We start from the raw sequence: 25,066 nt of genomic DNA on the forward strand, positions 1-25,066 counted from the left end.
GTGGGGAATAGAGGCCTTCTTTACTACCATAAGCATTAAGCAAAGAAGGGAGGTTGTGAGTTTCCATAGTCTATCAAAGATCTGATTGCCTAAAATGTCAAAATACTGGGCTAAATTTAGAATGCCTGGCAAGAGCCTGGCGTGAGTAGTTTTATTCTGTTTCATTTCAGGGTTCTTGTCTCAGGGTTCTGCCAAACTAAGTTCTCTCCCTACAGCCTCTCCCTTATCAGGGGTAGTATGGTCTTAAGCTAAAATGAAAGCTAGGAGTGGCTAAAACAAAGGCTCAGAGAAATCAAGAAAATGAAAAAGAGATTCATCTTGTGATTGTAGCACTTAGGAGTGATGCCCCATTCATTCCCCTTTTCTCATGGTAACTATATTTCACCATTCTCTGTCTACACTATGTTAAATACATTTCCAGGTAGTTATGCCTTTAATTCATGGAGACTGACTCTGCTCACAGGGTATCTGCAATCTAATAACAGAAATGGGCATCTCAAATACAAGGGATGAAAACCTTTTAGGTGGGAATTTTAGAAGAGGTTGTTATAGAGAGGGGTGAGAGGTGAGACTCAGAATTTATTGCAAAAAGTCATTTCTCTTTCTTAACTTCTTCAAAATTTTAACTATCTGTGACCTCAAGGGAACAGGTGCTTTTTTCTCCAGTTCTCTGCAGAGGACAACCTAATTCATGTCATAGCACGAAGCCTTTGTAAGTTGCTGTAGCCAAAAGTAAAAAATAGCCAAGTGACTAACAATAAATTGAATCAAATTGCTACTTTTTATAGGCCACTTTATTTTATTTTATTCTTTTTTGGTGGTGTTGTATAGCCAAATCTAGACATTTGAGAAACTCCCAGAAAAAAAGTTTTGCTTTACTGAGTGACATACTCTTGATTTTAAATGCCAATGCTTCTAGTAAATGGAAAAGGGCAGAAGGAAAGCAAAACTGGACACATTCCTAGAAAAGATAGGGAAAACTATAAATTTTTCTCTGATTTTTGAGGGCCCCAAAGTAGGTACAAAATTATTTTAAATGACATTAATTCTTGTAGAAAGGGAAGACATGCATATTCATTTCCTCCTTCCCCCCTCCTCTCTCTCTCTCTCTGTCTCTCTGTCTCTGTCTCTCTGTCTCTCTGTCTCTGTCTCTCTCTCTCTCTCTCTCTCTCTCTCTCTCTCTCTCTCTCTCTCTCTCCCCCTCTGTGTGTGTGTCTGTCTGTCTGTCTGTTTCTCTTTATCTCTCTGTCTCTTTTTCTGTGTCTCTCTTCACACATACAACACACACATGCATACACAGTATGTATGCATGTACATAGAAATGTACGCACACATAACATCTATCTACAGCTACAAATCAAATAGCTAGAGATTCTAGAAAGGAGGAGTAGAATGAGGAGGAAGAGTAGGATAAAAAGAGAAATAAACACCTAAAACAGAAATTTTCAAAAATCCAGGCCTCTAACCTGATAATTCTAGTCATCATAAAACTGCTCTATCTGAGGTCCAGAACAGAGATTCAATACTTCTAAAATCTCTGAAATTTATTATAAAAATCATGCCTACAAAATTTTTGTGAGTATTATTTAGAGATGAAATTTCAGAGAAAACTGAAAAACACACAATATAACATTTTTCATGTTCTTTATAACTTTAAAGTCACTTTTCAAATAACATAATGTGTTGTACATTGATTTGTTTTTGCTCATATAATTCTCAAGTTTGAGACACTGAAGAAGTACAATTCTGAAAATAATCACAGCTTTCACTGTTTACTTTTAAGTTTTTTGTCATAAATGAGGCTACAAATTTCTGGCATGGCATTTTTTACAATTTATGAGTAAAAGATAATTCCATAGTTCAGGACATATGAAACAGGCAATCAATAAGACAATTATATTCTGAAAACAAGCAGACAAAAGTTTGTTCACTTCAACAAGCATTTATTAAACACCTCCTATGTTCTAGGTTCTTAAGAGCCAGGTTTTGAGGATAACAAAAACAAAACTGAAACATTCAAAATGGAAGAAATTTGCATACAAAAGAGTATAAATAATTTGTCTATGCTCACACAAAAAGTTAACACTCTACATAGAGCCAGAATTCAGAGGAACATCCATAAAGCTCATATAATACAACTTTTATTAACGTAGAACTTTGTAAATTAAATCTCATCCTCTTTGTTATTTCTATTAGCAGTTTTGCTTCATCTGAATTTTCTCTTTTAGCATCCTCTTACAGCTCAGAAAACTGGCCATTTGATTAGATTGAGACAAGTTATTTCAACTCTTTTTTATATGAGTTGATTTATGAAATTGACATGAGTCATAGCCCCATTTTGTGTACCCACAATAAAACATGGAAGAATAAAACAGAAACCAATCAAGGAGAGTTATTTGGCTATTTTACTTATCAATCATAGGCTTAACCATCACCTTGTGGGACATATACATAATGGAAACCTAGATGAGAACTAGAACAGAGAAATCAGAAAAAGTAGCCATGCTCTGGAGGCTCAAAAATCACACAAGTGACTGCAATTTCCTTATTTAAAACAATCTTGAAATGGCCTCAGGATTGCTATTGATTGAGTAAAGGAACCACACGAGAGGAAGAAAAGAGTTGTATATCCCAATTAGAAGAAGTTGAGGAATCTGAACTGTACACTGGGTCCCTTAGAATGAATGCATGGTTCTGGATGCCCCTGCCCTCATTTCTATTTATCTAGAGATATAGGAATGGCCTGGGACTGTGAAGAATAACATTTAAGGTCAGTTTCTGTGTCAGACAATCCATCCAAAGCATGAAGTCCAGAAATCCTTCTAGCAATACTTCTGAAAGAAACTTCATGGCAGAGGTAAATGTTGAGCCAAGACCAGAGTTATACCTGACATAATAATGAACTTGGAATCCTCAAGACAATATTCTTGTCATGCTGTAGAATCAGTATCAATAAAACACTGTATTATATTTTGATAAGAAGGGTCTAGGACCAGGATTCCCAGATCCAATGAAGAGGTCTGACAAACAAAATGGAAGTATAAAAAAGAATATTACACATGGAAAAATTGCTAACTTCCAAATTCTTGAACCTCAACTAATTCTTAAGCATTTTCATTATCATGCTACTGCTATTCACATATTCCTAAATATACATACAATTCTTATGATCTTCTTTCACCTGTTCCAGCTGTTCAAATGGCTTCCATGATTCCTGGTTTTGTCTACTACTTGAATTCCATTTTGTCACCATGCTTAATTTTAGTGTTCTAGCCCCTTTCTCTATAGAATAGCACAATTTTTTAGACCTGGCTGCTAATGTTAACTATTAAACTTTGTCTTGAAGTACCTGGTGATACATCAGCAGGATTTCATAACTTTAAACCTTGGCTTCAAAAGATTTTCATAAAATCGTTTCTCAAGGAGCTTTTAATTGGGAATAAATTCTCAAAGGAAACTTTGTGTCATCATTTTTTCTCTCTCCTCTGAATTCTTAAGATTTTTTCTTCCATCTCTCATGAACTCAGCATTCTATTTGGCTTAAGAATCCATTTGGCTATCTATCTTAGCTATCTGTATATCCCACTCAGAGCAATAAGCACAGGATCTTGCATATAGTTGGTCTTTAGTGTTTGTGAATAAAAATGCATAAATAAATACATGTATTCTCTCCTTTGGAGACAGCTGCTACAACATGGGAAACTGTTACATGTTTTGTAACTTAGTTTATTCCTCTGCGGATCATTTGAAGAATGCCCAACTTCAAAATACCATTAAGAAGCATTATAATAATGGATGGTTATTTATTCATTTTTAATTCCCCTGCTTGCTTCCAGGTTTTTAGCATTCTTTGTCTGGAAAGTAAATCCTTCATTATTCCCTCTCTTCTCTAGGTCTTCATATTTCACAACATTGTGTCTGATTCAATGGCCCTATAAAAGTCTGGTTGATGTTATCATGAAAGTTTATGATTCCTTTTCTTCCTACAGCAGTCTAGTAGTAAATACTACAAGTTCCTCTGCTTCTTCCTTGTTTTCCATTACCCCTCTGTAGGCTAAGTATACAAAAGGTCACTTAAAATGCCTAAGCAAAAAGAATTTGTTTTTTAAAGACTAGATCTCCTTATCTTCTCCATCTTGGCTGAATTGCACTGCTGATTGGTATGGGAGTTTTGATCTGCTTCATTTTTGCCTTGAGTTGGTTCACCACTTCTTGGGCAGCTTGATAATCCTCTCCCCCCTCACACACAATCCCTTGGGAGCTCACTATGTTGGTTCTGGATTAAGTACAGCTTTAGTCCTACTGAAGCTCAGAACTCTTGAGCTCAAGCAGTCAAATAAGCTCAGAGAATTGGTAGAGGCATACAACACCATGCCTAGTGAATGATCACTTTAGTAATCTTAAAATTTCTTTAATTGTGCATTTTCTGTAGTTGACAATGACTTTATCAACAAATTGTTCCTATAAGAACATGGCCAATTTTTAAAAACTGATCTTTGGGCACCATCTTGTCTTCAAATGAAGCCACCAAGAATCCTTTAAAAATTGTGTGTACAAATGCAGAGTATGCCAAACATTTTGTGGTTTCTTTAAAAAGTTGATTTTTTTAGTCTTTTGTGACAGTGCTCATGTTATAGGAGCTTCAACAGCAATGGAGGTAAAAAACCTATAATGAGCTCTTTGAATGAATGTGACCATGGTCTTCCTCACTTGCTTTCACACAGGGCCCTTTAAGTGGGCAAGACCTTATATTTAAGTATCTATTTGCCATCCTAGGAGAGTTTGAAATGAATATTTCAAATTTGTTTGACAGGATGTACAAATCAGAGAGAATAACTTGCAGCATGGAAATATGCTAGAAGACTGACTCATTGTATTGCTGAAGGGAAAGAAAAAGAAACATGTACTTTTGTGGAAAACTAGCACAAACACTGAGCTACAGCATGTCCTTGAAGTTAACTATCACTTAGAGTTAATTATGAGCAACTCTCAGGCCTCATTCCACTGATAAGATTAGGTCAGGGATTTGTATCACAAAAGTTCAAATAAGGAGAAATTCAATGAATATTCTCCAGTGCTGCAAAAATAAAGAAGTTTAATATTATTAATTATTAAAGTTTAATATTCTGAATTCAGATACATTCTAATGTTTACCTTTCAATGAAAAAAAAAAATGTATTTTCAGCTCCTCTGTGGTTCTCAAGGACTTGGGGTCAGGAAAGATTAGGCTCTGATGTCCTTCCATCTCCACAACTTTTACATCTCCTTTCACTCTTCTCTGTCTTGAGCCTTTTGCACAAACAGGGCAACAAGTCTTTGGTTTCTAATCACTACAGGAAAAGCATATGCCACAATAGTGTCCAATGAAGTCGCTCACAGTCTTCTGAGTCCCAGTCAGGACAATCAGACATATATCAACCAACCATTAAATCAAATTCTGAGGGTTTTTCCCTCCCAGTCTGATTCTTTAGTGAAGGCAAATAGTCATGTTTTTCCTTGATTCTTACCCAGATTTTAAATACTAAATGGGTATTGCCTCAAACAAACTTGGGAAAGATCTTAGCTTAAAAATGCCAAGGTCTCCCACTGCATCAATGGGATTTTCTAACTAATGTCTTGGCTGATGATTTTGCATAGTCCTGCCTTACTTAAACCCAATTAATGTGCAAGTCAAAATATTAACTTTCTGTTGTAAAATGAGCTGGAGAAGGAAGTGGCAAATAAAAATAAATAAACAAATAAAATAAATGTAGCCAAGATCATAAGGAAAGCAGTTTCTCATATAAAATTCTCATATCTCAAATATATAAGGAACTTTGTAAAATCTATAAAAATATGCATCATTTCCCAGTTGATAAATGGTCAAAGAATATGAACAAGCAGTTTTCCAATGAAGAAATCAAAGCAGTTTATAGTCATATAAAAATGCTCTGCATCATTATAAATTAAAGAAATATAAACTAAAGCAATCCTGAGATATCATTTAATACCTATCACACTGACTAACATGATTAAAGAGGAAAGCAACAAAGCTGGAGGGTATATAGAAAAATTAAGACATTAATTCATTCTTGTTGGAATTGATCCAACCATTTTGGAGAGTAATGAATAATTATGTTATTATGTATTAAACTGTCTCTGTTCTCTGACCCAACAATATCACTACTAATTTTATTTCCAAATATGATTAGAGGAAAAAGAAAATAATCTATATGTTCTAGAATATCTAGAGCATCTTTCTCTGGGATGGCAAAGAACTGGAAATTGTAGGGATGCCCATCAATAGAGAAATGTCTGAATAAATTGTGGTATATTGTTGTGGTGGAAATACTAATGTGCTATAAGAAATGATGAATTCAATAATCTTAGAAAAACATGGATAGAATTACATGAAATAATGAAGATTGAAATGAGAAGAACAGAGAACAGTGAATACAGTAACAGCAATATTGTTTTAAGAACAACTTTGAAAATGGAAACGGATCTATGTCTATTTTTTTAATGCAGGAAAGATTTGCTTTATATTCTTTCAAAAATAAGTGCCTAGATGAATAAACATACTTTTGAAACTCCAAAGCAGCATTTTCTTTCCTATTCTGAAGCACAAGTCCCTTCTCTGATTCCCCATTAATTGAATGTTACATAAGTTACATGAATCTCCAGCCTTGTTACATAGCCAGTCCCTGCCCCAAAATAGCTTACATTCTAGAAATAGAAAAGTAACAGAGGAGGGCTATGGACAAAGAACAAAATATTCTTTTCAAATCTCAAGCCACTACCCTTGGTTGCAAAAGTCAGTCCCTGCCCCCAAGAAGCTTACATTCTTTTGAGGGAAGATCTCCTCTTCCCTTGATTATTATTTGATGTCCTTGTGGGTTTCAGTTTCCACCTCCTTTTCTAACTCTACAAATTTGGCTAATTTTTTATCCTTATCCAGGATAGATATTTAATCCCTGAATTTTCTGCTAATTTTTCTGATAGGTCTGTATTAGTAGTAAAACTACCTCCAATTTTAACATATGTTCTTCCTCTTCTTGCAAATAATCTTTCCATTTTCTACTAGTGGCATCTAACTACTATTCCTTTCACTGCTTTTCTGGTGTAACATCCAATAATATTTACTCACCCAAGTAGGAATAACCCTAATCCAGAACTAGATTTCTAACCTTGAATCCATCAGTTACTATTCTTGATTTAATTCTTCCTGATTCAGTCTTTCTTACTTCATTAAATGCCAGGGTAAAAATGACAGAATATAGCTTCTAGGGGAGACAGTAGTAGAGAAGCCCCCTGACCTTGGGGTGCTTCTGTTCTAACAATTTGTCAATGATGCTAAAGATTTCTGGCTTTGGAATCTGTGATCCCAAGCTCCCCTCCCCCCACCCTGAACATTGGACTGCCATTGTTCTGGCAATTTGTCCATTGATGATTGTAAAGACCTAGGGATATAATATCTCTTCCCTTAGACTTTAGGGAAGATACATTAGGGATCTTGAGGCTCTCTGACAGTAAAATGCTATTGTTCTAACCATCTGCCTGTCAATGATTCTAAAGTCTCTGGCTTTAGGATAGTCCTTGATCTTCTGGTCAGTAATAACCAAATTCCTAAGACCACTCTTCAATTGTAACTCTAAGCCATAAAATTGGCATATCTATGACATGAAGAACTGGATAAATGTGTCTCCTTGCTCCAGGTTCTTTGCTAAATTCTTTTGGAACTTAGCCCACTTCAATTGTCTTTACAATTACAATAAATTTTGCCCCTTGACTTGGATATGGGTTCAAGACTAAAAATTTTTTGAGACACCTCGTGACACCAATCTGTGACCCCCAACATTTTGGGGTCCTTTCCCAACTTCAATAATTGTACAAAAAATTTTATAGCAGCTCTTTTTTGTGGTAGCTAAGAATCAGAAATCAAAGAGATGCCCATCAATCGGGGAATGGCTAAACAAACTGTGATTTGAAATAAAGTCATCCATAAGCAAAATGAGAGGCATTCAAATTTTATCTTCGTGAATTCATTTCTGTGCCTCCCCCCACCATTTTAACATCCTCATCTTTCTTTCTTAAGATATTAAGTACCAAAGTACCATTCTCATTATCATTTAACAGCAATTTCAATAATATTTATATTTTAAATCTAAAAAGCATTTCCCTCAGACACAAATAATAATGGTGGGATAGTATTATTGTACCTATTCTAGAAATGAGAAATCTGAAACTCAGGAAGATTAAGATTTGTCCATAATCATACTATTATGAAATGTCAGAGCTAGGATGTGAATTCAGGTTTCAAGTCCGAGACCTATGAAATCTATATTGTCATTTACTTCCTGTCAGTCACTTCACTTCTCTCAGTTTCATTTCATGTGTGAAATAAAGAAAACTGGACTAAATGTTAAGACCTGCCTGATCTAAATTTATGATCTCAGATTTTCATTTCTTGTTTTCATTTTTACATTTCTAGTACCTACAAGAGGACCTAGGCTTTCATAGGTATTTTATTTTATTTATTTATTTTTTTGGGGGGGAGGCTGGGGTTAAGTGACTTGCCCAGGGTCACACAGCTAGGAAGTATTAAGTCTGAGATCAGATTTGAACTTGGGTCCTCCTGAATTCAAGGCTGGTGCTCTATCCACTGCACCACCTAGCTGCCCCTCATAGGTATTTTTAATGCTTCAATCTGTATTCAGATACCATCAGTCGATTATCTCCCAATATTGCTGTTACTTTGTACACAGTACATGTCATTTTGCATCAGCTTCTGTGAGTTTTTCCAGGTTTTTCTGAGAGCATCCTCGTCATTATTTCTTATATCACAATAATATTCCATCCCAATCATATACCACAATTTGTTCAGCAATTCACCAATTGGTGATCATCCCCTAAATTTCTAATTCTTTGTCACCAGCAAAGAGCTGCCATAAATATTTTTATACAAGAGGAGTCCCTTTCCTGTTTTAAAATCTCTTTTTAGATACAGACCTAATAGTGACATTGCTAGATCAAGTGATATACACGGTTTTATAGCCCTTTGTACATAGTTCCAAATTGCTCTATAGAACAATTTAAAGGAGGTCACAACTCCACCAACAATGCATTAATATCTCATTTTTCCCCATTCCCTCAAAAATTTGTCATTTTCCTTTTCAGTCTCATTAGCCAATCTATATATGAGGCTTAATTTGCATTTCTCCAATCAATAATGATCAGAAGCAGTTTTATAGGTAGCTTTGACTACTTTGTCTGAAAAATGTTCATATCTTTTGATCATTTATCAATTGGGGAAAAAAACTCTTATTGATTCAATTCTCTAAATATTTGAGAAATGAGCAAACTCTCTTTACATTTTTTCCACAATTATAATTACTAACTGTATCTTCCTCTATACTATTTCCCTCTTTGTTCATTCTAATCTCTCTCTCTCTTTTTACCCTGGTCCTCCTCAAAAGTCTTTGCTTCTGACAAATGCCTCCCTCAATCTACCCTCCCTTCTATCACTCCCCCTTTCTCTTATCACCTTCTCCTCCTCCTTTCCTATAAGGTAAGATAGATTTCTATACCCAAATGAGTTTGTATGTTATTCTTTTTTTGAGTCAATTCTAATAAGAATTCACACTCTCTCATTTTACTCATTTCCCCTTCCAGTATAAAAGCTTTTTCTTGGCTTTTTTTAATGTAAGATAATTGCCCCATTCTACCTTTCCCTTTCCTTTTCTCCCAATACATTCCACTTTTACCCCTTAATTTTATTTTTTTTAGATATCATCCCTTGACATTTAACTTGCACTGAGCCCTCTAACTACCCTAATAATAAAAAAAAATTCTGATGAGTCATAAATATTATTTTTCCATTTAGTAATGTAAATAGTTTAACCTTATTTGGTTCCTTTTTATTTCTTTTTTCATTTACTTTTTTATGCTTCTTTTGAGTTTTATATTTCAAAGTCAAACTTTGTGTTTAGCTCTAGTGTTTTCATCAAGAATGCTTAAAACTCCACTATTTCATTGGATATTCGTTTTCCCCTTGAAGGATTATATTCACTTTTGCTGAGTAGGTGTTTTTTTTTTTGGTTGCAATTCTAGCTCATTTGCTCTCTGGAATATCATATTCCAAGGCCTCCAATGTAGAAGCTGCTAAATATTGTATGATCCTGACTATGGCCTCACAATATCTGAATGGTTTCTTTCTGAATTCTTGCAATATTTTCTCCTTGACCTGGGACCTCTGAAATTTGATTAAAATATTCCTGAGAGTTTTCTTTATGGATTTCTTTCAGGAAGTGATCCGGGAATTCTTTTAATTTCTATTTTACCCTCTGGTTCTAGAATATCAGGACAGTTTTCCTATATAATTTCTTAAAAGATGATGTGGGAGCAGCTAGATGGCGCAGTGAATAGAGCACCAGCCCTGAAGTCAGGAGGACCTGAGTTCAAATCTGGCCTCAGATACTTAACACTTCCTAGCTGTGTGACCCTGGGCAAGTCACTTAACCCCAATTGCTTCAGAAAAAAAATGGTAATGTGTAGCCTTTTTTCTTATTTCTTTTTGATCATGGCTTTAAGATAGTCCAATAATGTTTAAATTCTCTCTCCTGGATCTATTTCCCAAGTCAGTTATTTTTCCAATAAGATATCTCATATTATCTTCTATTTTTTCACTCTTGCTTTTATTTTATTATTTCTTGATTTCTCATAAAGACACTAACTTCCATTTGCTCAATTTTAATTTTTAAGGAATTGTTTTCTTCAGGAATCTTTTGTATCTCCTTTTCCATTTGTTCAATTTTACTTTTTTAAGGAACTTTTTTTTTTCTTCAGTGAATTTTTGTGCCTCTTTTTCCATTTGGCTAATTCTGATTTTCAATAAATTCTTCTCCCCATTAATTTTTTTCATCTCTTTTTCCATATGGCCCAGTATAATCTTTAATTTTTTAAGGTATTATTTTCTTCAGGGTTTTTTTTTCTCCTTTTCCAAACTGTTGCTTGGTTCACTTGCATCACTCTCATTTTTCTTCCCAATTATTTATCTCTTTATCTTACTTGATTTTCAAAATCCTTTTTAAGCCCTTCCATGTCCTAAGACCAATTCAATTTTTGGAGGCTTTGGACGGAGCTTTGACTTTGTTATTTTCTTCTAATCATGTATTTTGATCTTCTCTGTCACTTTGGAAACTTTCTATGGTCAGAAGATTTTTCTGTTCTTAGCTCACTTCTGTTGTTAGCTCACTTTTCTAGTATATTCCCTGATTTTTAATTTTTTTTGTTAAAGTGGGACTCTGCTTTCAGGGTGAATAGTGCATTATCCCAGCCTTCAAGGTGTCTGTGCAATTTGTGCAGAGATACTTCTAGGGACCTGTAAGTTTTCAGTTTGTCCAGGTAATATGATCTTTGGAGAAGTGTTTACTGTTCTCCTCATTTGTGCTCCAGTTTGGCAAACACTAATTTATGCCCTGGAACTGTGAAAAGGGTCCCTGCACCACTGTCGCCAGAAAGCTCTGGTGTGCTTGTGCTCTTCCTCGCTCTGGGACTGTTACTCAGGACTGTAACACAGATCTAAGTATAGGCAAAGCAACAGAATCCTCAGTGCCAGAAAAGAGACTCCTCTAATCTCCTTATGATCAGCTATTCAACCCCATTACTGTCTGTGGGTTGAGAGTTCCCCAAGTAGCTACAGATTCAGTGGCTCCCAAATCCTGCTTCTGGTTTGCTGGGACCTATCTGTTGTGCTTCACTCTTAACCCACTGTGACAAACCTTTCCTGCTGACTTTCTAAGTTGTTTTTTACTGGAAAATTATTTTATCCTGTCTTTTTGGGGTTCTGCCACCTTAGGAATTATTTTATGGCATTATTTAAAAGTGTTCAATAGGGTTTGGGGGAGACTTCAGGCTAGTTGCTGCCTTCTCTCTTGGCTCCACCTCCTTGATTTCATAGATAATAAATGCTGGTTGAATTGAATTGAATTTCATTCCCTTCAACCTCTATTTCCCTTCTATCAAAGATCTACCCAAAGGAAAAGATGCCTAAAATTGATTTATACTGAGATGCTAATAAGTGAGAAGACATAAACTGTCACTTTCATAAAGATACTTATTTGCACCATAGAGCACCTAGTTTAAAGAAATAAATAAAGCAATAACTTCACTGAGCTGAGAGAAAGTATTTTAGAGCTCTGGTAGGGCTTTCCCAAATGTTTGGAATCATACCAAGCATGCTGACTGCCTACTTTGTCAGGATGGAACTGCTTCCAAATATGCTTCCTCTTCTGCCCAAGATCATTAAGAAATAGGGGGAAACAACAGCTGTCAGGATGAGTGAGCTCTGTCCCTTGCTGCCTAAAACCTTCACTGAAGTCTAAAGTACTAGGAAGATGACTACCAGAAGGTGATATAGGCAGGGTGGAGAGGGAAGAAGGTTAGAGACAAAGAAAAGTAAACACAAATTTCCCTGCTAAAGAAGAAACCTGTGAGCGAGTAAGACTTACCTTTCTGTGCTCAATGGAGGGCTGAGGAAGGACAAGCTGGAATCCAAACAGCAAAAGGGAGCCAAGGATTCTAAAAAAGGAAAAATAGCAACACATCTGTATATGTTTCAGGTATGAAGAAAACAATGATGCATTCTCCCTCCTATTCTGAAAACGAATGAAGTGCTTCCAAACTGATATCAGGATGTGGCCCATTAAGAACACAATGTACAGCCAAGAGTCTGGGTATTATAGAAACAAAAGTTAGAGTGGGACTTTTATGGACAATTTCCCTTAAGTACCCTTTCTCTCTCTATCCTCAATATTTAGGTGTTTCACATATGCTCTTGTTTGGTAAGAGCCCCAATGCAATCACAGAGCTAGGAATGTACAATTTGTAATGAAACATCCTGACAAGTGGTTATCAAGCCTTTGCACATAAAACCTATAAAAGGTTCCTAGGTGGCACAGTGGATAAAGACCTAGTCCTGGAGATAAAAGAACCTGAGTTTAAATCTGACTTCAGACACTTACTAGCTGTGTGACCCTGAGCAAGTCACCCCAATATTGCTACTCCCTACACACACACACACACACACACACACACACACACACACACACACACACACACATACACAAAGACTTGTAGAAGAGAGGAGAATCACTACCTCTTACTTTGGGAGATCTTTAATTCCTAAGAAGTTTTTCCTTATAGCAAGGAGAAAGCTACCATAATCTTCCCTTTGGGGACAAGCAGAAGTCTAATTTTTTCCACATAATAAACTTTAATATACTTGAAGATAACTATGTTCCAATCTTAGAGCTCAGTAGATATTTCTGGAATCAGGAAGGGCCAATTTCAAATCTGGCCTCAAGATGCTTATTGGCTATGCAATCTGTGGTGAATCACTTAGCCTCTATCTGCCTCAGTTTCCTCCATTGTAAAATGAAGATAATAATATCTTCCAGAGTTATTGCAAGGATCAAATGACAATATTTGTGAAGTGTTTAGCATAGTGTTTGACACACAATAAGCACTTAATAAATGCTCATTTCCTTCCTTTTTTTTTTCTTTTTTCCAAGTCTTCTCTATACTAAACATCCCATTTGTATACCTCATACAATAACAACTTTAGGTTCTTCAGCAATCTAACTGGCCTTCTTTGGATATTCTCCACTTTACGGTCTTATTAAGACATGACTAATAAATAAATATAATACTTATCACACAATCTTACCAGAGATGAAAATAGTAATATTATCACCCTACACTCCTTACCACCATCAGAACCTAGATAATATGCTTCCAATAATTAGGCCTTTTATTTTCAACAGTGAGATGAACCAAATCAGTTCCAATAGAGCAGTAATGAACTGAACCAGTTATACCCAGCAAAAGAACTCTGGGAGATGACTGTGAACCACTACATAGAATTCCCAATCCCTCTATTTTTGTCTGCATGCATTTTGGATTTCCTTCACAGGCTAATTGTACACTATTTCAAAGTCCGATTCTTTTTGAACAGCATAATAACTGTTTGTCATGTATGCATGTATTGTATTTAATTTATATTTTAACATATTGAACATGTATTGGTCAACCTGCCATCTGAGGGGGGGGCGGGGAAAAGAGGGGAAAAATCAGAACAAAAGGTTTGGCAATTGTCAATGTTGTAAAATTACCCATGCATATATCTGGTAAATAAAAACTATTTTTTAAAATGCCAATAAAATAGAAAAAATAATAATAATTAGGCCTTTTGGGGCTATTATATAATATTATTGGGTCAGAGCTTATCATTCAGCCACATTTTTTTTAACCTAGACCTCTACATACCTTGTGAAACTGCTTTTTTGAACCAGAGTAAGTTTTTCCATTCTGTTTTCCAAATTTCACCTTCATTTATTCAGCATAATATTCTAATCTGTTGAGCCTAGTTTTTGATATCCTTAATTCACAGGGTTGATTTGAGGATCCAGGGAAATAACATATATAAGGTACATTGCAATCCTTAACATGCTGTATAAATGTTAGCTATTATAATGATGATCATCTATATTTAAAAGATCATGAATGTATAGCCTATATTGGATTGCTTGCTCTCTTGGAAGAGGAGAAGAAGAAAAATCTGGAATTCAAAATCTTACAAAAATAAATGTTGAAACTATTTTTATATGCACTTGGGAAAAAATGAAATGCTATTAAATGGGGGGGGGGATTTTATTTTTAAAAAGAAGTTCATGAGCTTCCATACAACACTGTCGAATGGCCATCCAACCTCTAGATAAATATCTCCTAGAATCAGTAATCTGGAACCAGAAACTAAAAGGTTTCTTAAAAAAACCCAAGGTACTTTCCAATTGTTCTGTTTTAAGACCTAACTCTCCCTAATTACACAACTTAAGGAAAAAACTAAATTTACACTTCAAGACAATTTAAGTTATTGAACCAAAACATTTGAGAGGCTTGAAAATAGCTAGTGTTTACCAATGGCTCAGCTTGAAATCTAGTCCAGTAGTATTTATTATTCACACCTTGCACTATGCTAGTTTAATTAACAGCACTAAGCAGAAACCTTGATCCTTGTCTTGAAGAAGTTATAAATTATCCTGTGATTAAACATTCACGAACAATTAGAGAACAATGAAATTGCAATCATATGTTAAATCACTATGAACTAGAAGAATTCAATGAAGAAAAAAAGACTAAGCAGCCTATCAATGAATACTAAAAATAACTGACATTTAATGTTTAAAGTTTTTCCAAGAAATTTCTATACATATTTCATTTGATTCTCACAAAAACTCTGTGAGGTGGATATTATGGGTATTATTATTCCAACTTTAGAGATGAGGAAAGTAAGATGCAGAGAAGCCATGGAATAGAGGCAGGGACCAGACTTTTAGAGATGCCAGCAGAAAGTAGCAAAGAGTAACTATTGTGTCCTGCTTTCTAGAGCCCCACACCAGGGGTGACAAAACGTACCATTGCTTTCTATATCCCCCACACCAGGGTGATTAAGATATACTTTCCTAGAGGAGAAGTGTTGAGGAAGAACTCTATTTTCCCAACATCCTTGGGAGTCACGCCTAATCACTTCTCCACTAGGAAAGTATATCTTAATCACTGTGATGTGGGGATATAGAAAGCAAATGTACATTTTGTCACTCCAACTTGGGGACTCTCAAAAGCAGGACACAACAAGTGACTTAATGAGCTCATCAGCATGGCAGAGTGAAAAGATGAAGCGAAAGCTCCAGCTCAATGTGGAAAACTCAAAGTCCAGTGATTTCACCAGAAGATAAGGGGAGATTTACAGGGGGAGCAAAGCAGCATCATTAGAGGCAGAGAAGGACTTTAGTGATGATGCCACTTTGGGAGCCTGAGTTATCCTGCACAGATACGATCTTTTTTTATTATTATTAAAACTTTTTATTTACACAACATGTGCATGAGTAATTTTTCAACATTGACCCTTGCAAAACCTTCTGTTCCAATTTTCCCCCTACTCCCTACTCCCTCCCGTAGATGACAGGTAATCCAATACATGTCAAATATGTTAAAATATGTGTTAAATCTAATATATATTTATACAGTTATCTTGCTGCACAAGAAAAATCAGATCAAGAAGGAAAAAAAACAGAGAAAGAAAACAAAATGCAGGCAAACAGCAACAGAAAGAGTGAAAATGCTGTGTTGTGGTCCATATTCAGTTCCCACAGTTCTCTCTCTGAGTATAGATGGCTCTCTTCATCACAAGATTATTGGAACTGATCTGAATCATCTTATTGCTGGAAAGAGCCACATCCTCAGAATTGATCATCATATAGTATTGTTGTTGAAGTGTATAATGATCTCCTGGTCCTGCTCATTTCACTCAGCATCAGTTCATGTAAGTCTTCCCAAGCCTTTCTAAAATCATCCTGCTGGTCGTTTCTTACAGAACAATAATATTCCATAATATTCATATACCACAATTTATTCAGCCATTCTCCAATTGATGGGCATCCACTCAGTTTTTAGTTTCTTGCCACTACAAAAAAAAAATTGGCTTCCACAAGCATTTTTGCAAATATAGATCCCTTTCCCTCCTTTAAGATCTTTCTGGAATATAAGCCCAGTAGAAACACTGCTTGGTCAAAAGGTATGCACAGTTCGATAACTTTTTGAGGATAGTTCCAAATTGCTCTCCAGAATGGCTGGATCTGTTCACAATTCCACCAACAATGTATTAGTTAGACATGTTCTTGAACCACATATGTTCTTACATATGTGTTCCTTCAAATGTATTCCTCAGTCATACAATCTGTCAGAATTTTTGCTTTTTGATAATAATGATGCAACAACTTATAGAAGAACCTAGCCTTGTGTGTATAAAGACAATCTTGCTAGTCGATTATTTTACAATATTGATAATTTATATGTCTTTTTGCTTTTAATCAATATGTTATGTTGGCTAGTAAAAGAAACAAATTAGTGGATCTATGAGTGGATTTCTTTTTTCTTTTGAGTGATGCTGTTTTGAATAGATTCTGATGCATTAAACATGGAGTTAATTTCAAGGGATCTGTTTGCTAAGTAATGTGCATTATAAGGATGTTCTATTCCTTGGAGAGCTGATCTACAGTAATCATTTGCAACCCTATGCTATAACTAGCATATTCTACAATCCATCCCTTTCGTTCATAAGAGATTTCTTAAAGCATCTATTATATAGTTGTGGATCATTGTATTCCGAGAATAGTAAAGTCATTCACTTCTGATTATCCCACAACATTGCTATCACTTTGTATATAACACAAAGCTTGAATTGATGGAGGACTTTACAGATTTTTTTTTCTGAGAGCACCCTGCTCATCATTTCCCAGAGAAGAATAATATTCCATCATAATCACACACCACAATTTATTCAGCTATTCTCCTCATCCCCTCAATTTCTAATTCTTTGCCCTGAGAAAAAAGCTGCTATAAATATTTTTGTACATATGGGTCCTTTTCCTATTAAAAAAAATCTCTTTGGGGATTCATGACTCATAATGGCACTGTTAGATCAAAGGATAGCCTTGATTTCATAGCCCTTTGAGCATAGATTATATCTTCTGATCATTTATCAATTGGGGATGATTCTTGTTTTTTATAAATTTGACTCATTTCCCTATATATTTGAGAAATGAGGCTATCAAAGAAACTTTTTTCAAAATTCGTTTTTCCCAAATACTATTGCTAACTGTAATTCCTCCCTGTATACTTTATTCTCTTTCTCCTTTCATCCTTTCCCTCCTCAAAAGTTTTTTTTTTGCTTCTGACCACATCCTTCCCAAATATGAAATATGTTATGTCTTCTCTCAATATCTCCCTTCCCACCTTATTGTATACCCTTTCCATGCTATTTTCTTGTAGGGTAAGACAGATCTCTATAGTCACAATGGGGATGTATGTTATTTCCTTCTTTGAGCCAATTCCTGTGAGAATTAAGTTTCATTTGCTCCCTTTCCTTTCCTCCTTTCCCCTTCCACTGTAAAAGCTTGTTCTTGTCTGTTTTATGTAAAATAAATTATGGCATTCCAACTCCCCTTTCTCTTTCTTCTAATATGTTCCTCACTTACCTTTAATTTAATTTATTTTTTAGATATTATTCCTTCATATTCAATTCACACCTTTGTCCTCAGTCTATATATATACTCCCTCTAACCACTATAATAATGAGAAAGTTCTTGTGACTTACAAATATCATCATCCCATGTACGCAATTAAACCTTGTTAGGTTCCTTATGATTTCCTTTTGATTCTCCTGTATTTGAAAATCAAATCTTCTATTCAGCACTGGGCTTTTTATCAAAAACACTTGACAATCTTCTATTTCATTAAATATCCACTTTTTCCCCTAAAGGAGTATACTCAGTTTTTCTGAATAGGTGATTTTTGCTTATAATCCTAGATCCACTGCTTTCCCAAATATCCTATTTCAAGTTCTCTGATCCTCTAATATAAAAGTTGTTAAATCTTGTGTTATCCTGATTGTGGTTCTATCATATTTCCATTGTTTATTTCTGGATGCTTGGAGTATTTTCTCCTTGACTTGGGAATTCCAGAGTTTGGATATAATATTTCTGGGAGTTTTTATATTGAGATTTTTTTCAGGAGATGATCAGTGGATTCTTTCACTTTCTGTTTTACAATCTGGTTTCAGAATATCAACACAGTTTTCCTTGATAATTCATTGATAGATGATGGCTAAACTATGTTTTGATCACCATCTTCAGATTAAACCAATAATTTTTAAATTATCTCTCCTGGATCTATTATCTAGATCAGTTATTTTTCCAATGAGATATTTCACGTTGTTTTCTATTTTTTTCATTCTTTTGATTTTGTTTTATTGTTTCTTGATTTCTAATAAAATCATTAGCTTCCATTTCCTCAATTCTAATTTTTAAGGAATTATTTTCCTCAAGGGTCTTATGTACCTCCCTTCTCATTTGGACAATTTTGTTTTTTAAGATATTCTTCTCCTTATCCACTTTCTGTATTTTCTTTTGCATCACTCTCATTTCTCTTCCCAATTTTTTCCTCTATCTCTCTTACTTGATTTTCAAAACCTCTTTTGAGTTCTCCCATCATGTAAAACTATTTCTTATTTTTCTTAGAGGCTTTGGATGTAGGTTGTTATCTTCTTTTGAGTGTGATTTTTAATCTTCCTTATCATCTTAGTAACTTTCTATGGTCAGAATCTTTTTCTATTATTTGCTCATTTTCCCAGCCTATTTCTAAGCTTTTAAATCTTAAAGTGGAGTTCTATTTCCAGGATGGAGAGTGTAATCTCCCAAGCTTCAGGGTTTTGTGCAGCTGTTTTCCAGGGACTTTCAAGTTTTCAGTTCTTTCAAGGAGAAGTGTGTTTGAGTGACCACAAGCACTCTCTTCTGCCCTAGAACTGTGAGGAGGGTTCTTGGTTTACTGTGGTAATATGTTCCAAGATGATAAAACAACAGAGTCCTCCCGCAGTGCTAGCAAAGAAATCTCCTTCTGACCACCTGTTCGATTTCCTTAACATCTCTGGGCTAAGACTTCTAGAAGCTATTGCTGCACACAACTGCACACAACATAGCCATTTGCTGCTGCTGCTGTTGCCATCCCCATCATTTCTGCTGCTGCTGTTGATACCACTGCTGATGTTTTCCCAAGTCCCTCTCACTCTAGTGACATAAAACTTTCCTTTTTTTCTTTAATATTTTGTATTGTTTCCTTTTTTCTGGTTATACATATACACTAATTTTTTAATATGCATTTCTCTGTGAATCATGTTGGGAGAGAAAAATCAAAACAAAAGGGGAAAACTATAAAGAAAAAAAAAAAGAAAAAAGTGGACATAGAATGTGTTTTATATTCATTCATTATAGTTCTTTCTCTTTGGATGCCAATGGCATTTTCTTTCCAAACTTTATTGATATTTCCTTGGATCACTGAGCCACTGAAAAGAACCAAGTCTTTCATAGCTGATCCTCACACAATCTTGCTATTATCATGTATACTGTATTCATGGTTCTGAATCTTTCCAGGCCTTTCTAAAATCAGCTTGTCCATCATTTTTATAGATCAATAATATGCTATTACTTTTATATGCCATAACTTATTTAGCCATTCCCCAACTGATGGGCATCTACTCACTTTCCAATTTTTTGCCACCACAAAAAGAGCCGCTACAAACATTTTGCATAAGTGGTTCCTTTCTGATTTCCTTAGAATAGCCCAGTAGTAGTACTGCTGAATCAAAGACAGTTTGATAGCTTGATAAGATTGATAAGTACAGTTTGATAGCCCTTTGGGCATAATTCCAAATTGCTCTTCAGAATGGGTGGATAATTTCAGAATTCCACCAGCAATACATTAGTGTCCTAGTTTTCCCATATCCCCTCCAACATTTATCATTATCTTTTTCTTTCTTCTTAGCCAATCTGATAGGTACCACAGAGTTGTTTTAATATATATTTCTCTAATCGGTAGTGATTTAGAGCATCTTTTCATGTGTCTATAGATGGCTTTAATTTCATCTGAAAATTGTCTGTTCATATTCTTTGATCATTTGGTCATCATTGATTGACCAATTATGAATTATGAACATGAATGAATATGAATTATGGCTTATATTTTTATAAATTTGTCACAGTTTTTTACATATTTTAGAAATTATCAGAAATACTGTATAAATTTTCCCCAGCTTTATATTTTCCTTTTAATCTTGTTGGTGCTGAAATTTGTTTGTGCAAAATCTTTTTAATTTAATGTAATCAAAGTTGTCCGTTTTGCAGTTCATATTGTTCTCGAATTCTTTTTTGGCCACAAATGTCTCCCTTCTCCAAAGATCTGATAGATAAATTATACTTCTTTCTCCTAATTTGCTTATGGTATTGAAACAAATCTTTTCTGCTGACTTTCCAAGTCATCTTTTGGTGATCTTTGGGCTGAGAAATGTGAAAACCTCCAGGGCAACTGTTGATTCAGAGACCCAAACCCTACTCCTTCTTCACTAGCACCAAGCCAGGCCAAGGCTGTGCTGGTATGGCCTGCATCTCTGGGACTGCATACTGGACTCCCAATCTGAACAATAGACCTTATATGTTTACTTTCTAAGTTGTCTTTAGCTGGAAAATTGTTTTTTGTGGATTATGATGCTCTAAAAATTATCTAGAGTCACTATTTAAAAGTATTTAGAGGGGTTTGGGGGGAGACCTTGGGTGAGTCCCTACCTTTATCTTGCCATCTTCACTTCACCCTCTAAAATATATTATTAAGAAAATGTTTTGTGAATGTTTATAAAGGGATACAATGAAAGCAATGATCACTGATACCCAGGATCATTTTATCAGGAGGAGAACTGGATAGATTAATTTCATAGTCTTCCTCAATAGAATGTAAACTCCTTGGGACTCTTTTTGTATTCTTAGTCTTAGCACAGTGCCTAACATATAGTATTATTTTAATACATTCTTGATTGATAGATTGACTGAGTAGGTGGAGAATGAAAATGATATAGTATGCCTGGATTTGGCAGAGATATTTGATAGTATTTCCATGACACCCTTGAAGACAAGAAGAAAAGATGCAAGCTAAGCAACTGTAAAGAATTTATAATAGAAGAATGTCTTTCTGTTGTCCTATTCAACATTTTGTACCAGAGACTTGTAGGAATGAATATTTATCACATATAACAAAATGGCATACAGCCAAAAAAATTGGAGGGATAGTTACTATGTTGAACAACAGAGTCAGGATTTTTTAAAAAGGTCTTTATAGGCAAGGATGGTAGGTTAGATGTAGGAAGAAGGAACATTAAGAATAAACATAAAGTACTTGAAAGTACTTTATGTACATAAAGTACATAAAGATCTAAAAATGCACTGCAATTATAGAATTTAAAAACAGTTTCCAATAAAAAATCTTGGTGGTGAAACATAGTGAATCACCAACTCAATATGAATCAACAATATTAAGTAGAGGCAAAAAAACAAAAACTGGCACCATATTAGGCTAAAATCATAAATGTTTATTATGAGGGAGCTTAAAGTCCCATGGCACTATGCACTAGTTTACCATGGAGTATTATGTCCAGTTCTAGGAACCATAGTTTAGGAAGAACATGGACAAACTAGAATATATCTAGTCAGTCAACAAGCATTTATTAAGTGCTTATTATGTTAGGCATTGTGCTATGTGCTAGAGATGTAAAAAAAAAAAAATTTTAAAGTGTGCCCTCCAAGAGGTCACATTCTAATGAAGGAGACGACATGCAAACAACTATGTACAAACAAAACCTATATAATGTAAATGTAAGGTAATCCCAGAGGGAAGGCATTGACAGTAGTGAAGACCAGGAAGAGTCACTTGCAGAAGATAAAATTTGAGCTGAATCTTGAAGAAAGCCAAGAAAACTAGGAGCAGAGACAAGAGTGCAGAGTATTCCAGGCATGGTGAATGAGTGTGAGAAAGGATGGAACCAGGGGATGGAGTGTGGTGTGAGAGGACCAGCAAGTAGGCTTATGCAGTTTTATTGTAAAATAGATGATAAAGAGTAAAGTAGAGAAATAGAAATAGGTATAGAATGATTTTACACACACACACACACACACACACACACACACACACACACACACACTTTGTCTACATATAATACAGCCCTGATATATATATATATATATATATGGATATATATCATATATATTATAAAATACATATATAATGTTTGATGGTAGCCATCTCTACATCAAGGTAGAGGGTAAATTTTTGTGATAACTTTATTATATATTTAAAAGAAGTAGGAAGTTGTACATAATGATTTGCAGTTTCATATGCAATCATCTTTTTTGTTAAATGATACTAAGGAAATGCTTGTTTTATTCAATAAATTTAAAATGAAAATTTTAAAATGTAATTTTAAAAAAAGAACACTGGAAAAGAAAGGAAGAAAGCAGACAAGGTAAGATGTTAAAAGACAGACGGATAATATCAGAATCCCTTTCAATTCTAAGATTCTGGTACAGGTTTTGGGACCTAGGAAAGTAGTTTAATTAAAAGAGAAACTATTTTAAGTATACTGATGAGAGAGATACCAGCAAAAAAAAAAAAAATTCAAATGCTGTAGAGCATAAAATCCAGCATTTACCATCAAGATAAAAGGCCCCAAGAATGTGAATCATATAGATGTACAGGCATAACAATGAATCATATGGATGCCAATCACCCAAGAAAAAGCTTATCTTTAGTCATGGGATCTAGATTAGTAAGAGAGGTTTTAGGCAATATCTATGTTAAACTCCTCAGTATACAGAAATATGATACTAAAGTACTAGGAAATTTTACAGACTTGCCTCAGATCACAAAGTTAGTTTGAACAGGGTTAGGATTCAAACTTATACTCTTTGACCTAAAATTCTGTATCCTTTTTAACTACCCAAGTGATTTCCAAATATTTCCTACAAGGTTAGAGATAGTTTTATCCTTTAATTGACACACACAAAAAATGTGTACTAAGACACAGATGATATATTCTGCATTGATAATAGAGTGTAGAATCCCACTAATCCCACTACAAACACAGATCCTTAAAATATAAAAGTTTGAGGCAAGCTTAGCAGAAAAGGAAGGAAACATATTATGGAAGTTTTTGAATGGGACCTTTGGAGATTGCATTTTATTCACTGGGACATTGATTGGAGCTGTATTTTAGGAAGATTTATTTGACAGTGATATATAGGACCAACTTTAGCAGAAAGACTAGAGATAAGTTGAATCAATGTACAGTATAAATCAAGATTTGGACTCAGAGAGTCTAAGTTTGAATATTGGCTCCATCATATATACTATGTGATGCTGAAGAAGTCACTTCCCCTCTCTATGCCTTGCTTTCTTCATCTGTCAAATGAAGAGATTGAACTAAATGACCTCTTTATTTTTTAAGATTTTTATTTTTAAAATATATTCATAGTTAGTTTTCAACATTCACCCTTGCAAAACCTTGTGTTCCAAATTTTTTTCTCCTTCCCTTTTCCACTCCCCCTCCCTTAGATATCAAGTAATCCAATATATGTTTAACATGTACAATTCTAAGACACTCTTTAAATCTCCATCTCTGATCCTATGATAATTCTAAACTAGATTACCACTGTGAAGGATATAGTCTATGGGGAAAGTATGACTAGAACAGTTTATCTTAAAAAGGACCTGGGGATTTTAATGTACTACAAAATCATGAGAATCATTCCTCTGGCATATCAACCAAAACTGCTTTAAAAGAGAAAATATCTAGGAATAAGGAAATAAAGAGATGTTGATTCCATTATATTCTGTGCTATTCGGATATTTCTTGTAACTACACCTTAAAAAGGATAATTATAAGTCAGAAAACATTTAAAAGACAGTAACCAGAATGGTGGTCACTAAGGGTCTTGAGTTCAAGTCATATTTATTCATTTATTCAACAAATTTTATCAAACTGCAACTATGAAGATCCCATGAAGTGAGTGGGGATATTTAACCAGGAAAAGGGAAGATACAAGTGTTATATGATAGCTACTTTCCAAGTGTATAATGCTCTGCCTTAGGTAACATATTTTTACTGTTCCCATAAAGTACAACTACAAAAATGATCAAAGTTGGAGAAAGGAAGTTTTTGATTTCATATAAGGAAAAACTTGCAAGCCATAATAGTTATTCTAGAGAGGAATGGTCAGTTTGAGAAAGCTAAAGGCACCCTTTAGTTCTCCCTTTGATGAGGTCTTCAAACAAAGGCTGGATGACCAATTTTACTATGGGGATCCTTTGGACTATGTAGAATATTTAGATCATTTTGGCAGTCCCTTCTATCTCCAAAATCCTATGTTCAGTGGGATGATTTAGTCAACACTCTCAGGAATTATTGGTACACCGAGTTTCTGAATGTAGACAATGTAATGGAAGTGAGAATACAAACACAGAAGCACTGTAGAATTTACACAGATTAAGAATGACTGAATATGGGAGAATGAATCATATAAAATAGTCTGATGTTGCCCTTTCTTGACCGAGTGGTAGATGGTGTCTAATAGAAAAAGTTAAGACAGGAAGA

The 25,066-nt window shown here is 34.8% G+C and overlaps 1 protein-coding gene across 1 annotated transcript in view; it reads right to left on the reverse strand.

Moving 5' to 3' along the window:
* THSD4 (thrombospondin type 1 domain containing 4) overlaps positions 1-25,066 on the reverse strand; it is a 934,909-nt gene that overhangs the window by 798,551 nt on the left and 111,292 nt on the right. The window contains exon 3 of the mRNA XM_074294657.1: positions 12,489-12,558. Within this exon, the coding sequence (XP_074150758.1) occupies positions 12,489-12,558 (70 nt within the window). The remainder of the gene's footprint in view (positions 1-12,488; positions 12,559-25,066) is intronic.

This window comes from Sminthopsis crassicaudata, chromosome 2 (genome assembly GCF_048593235.1).
Source record: "Sminthopsis crassicaudata isolate SCR6 chromosome 2, ASM4859323v1, whole genome shotgun sequence".
Taxonomy (NCBI): domain Eukaryota; kingdom Metazoa; phylum Chordata; class Mammalia; order Dasyuromorphia; family Dasyuridae; genus Sminthopsis; species Sminthopsis crassicaudata.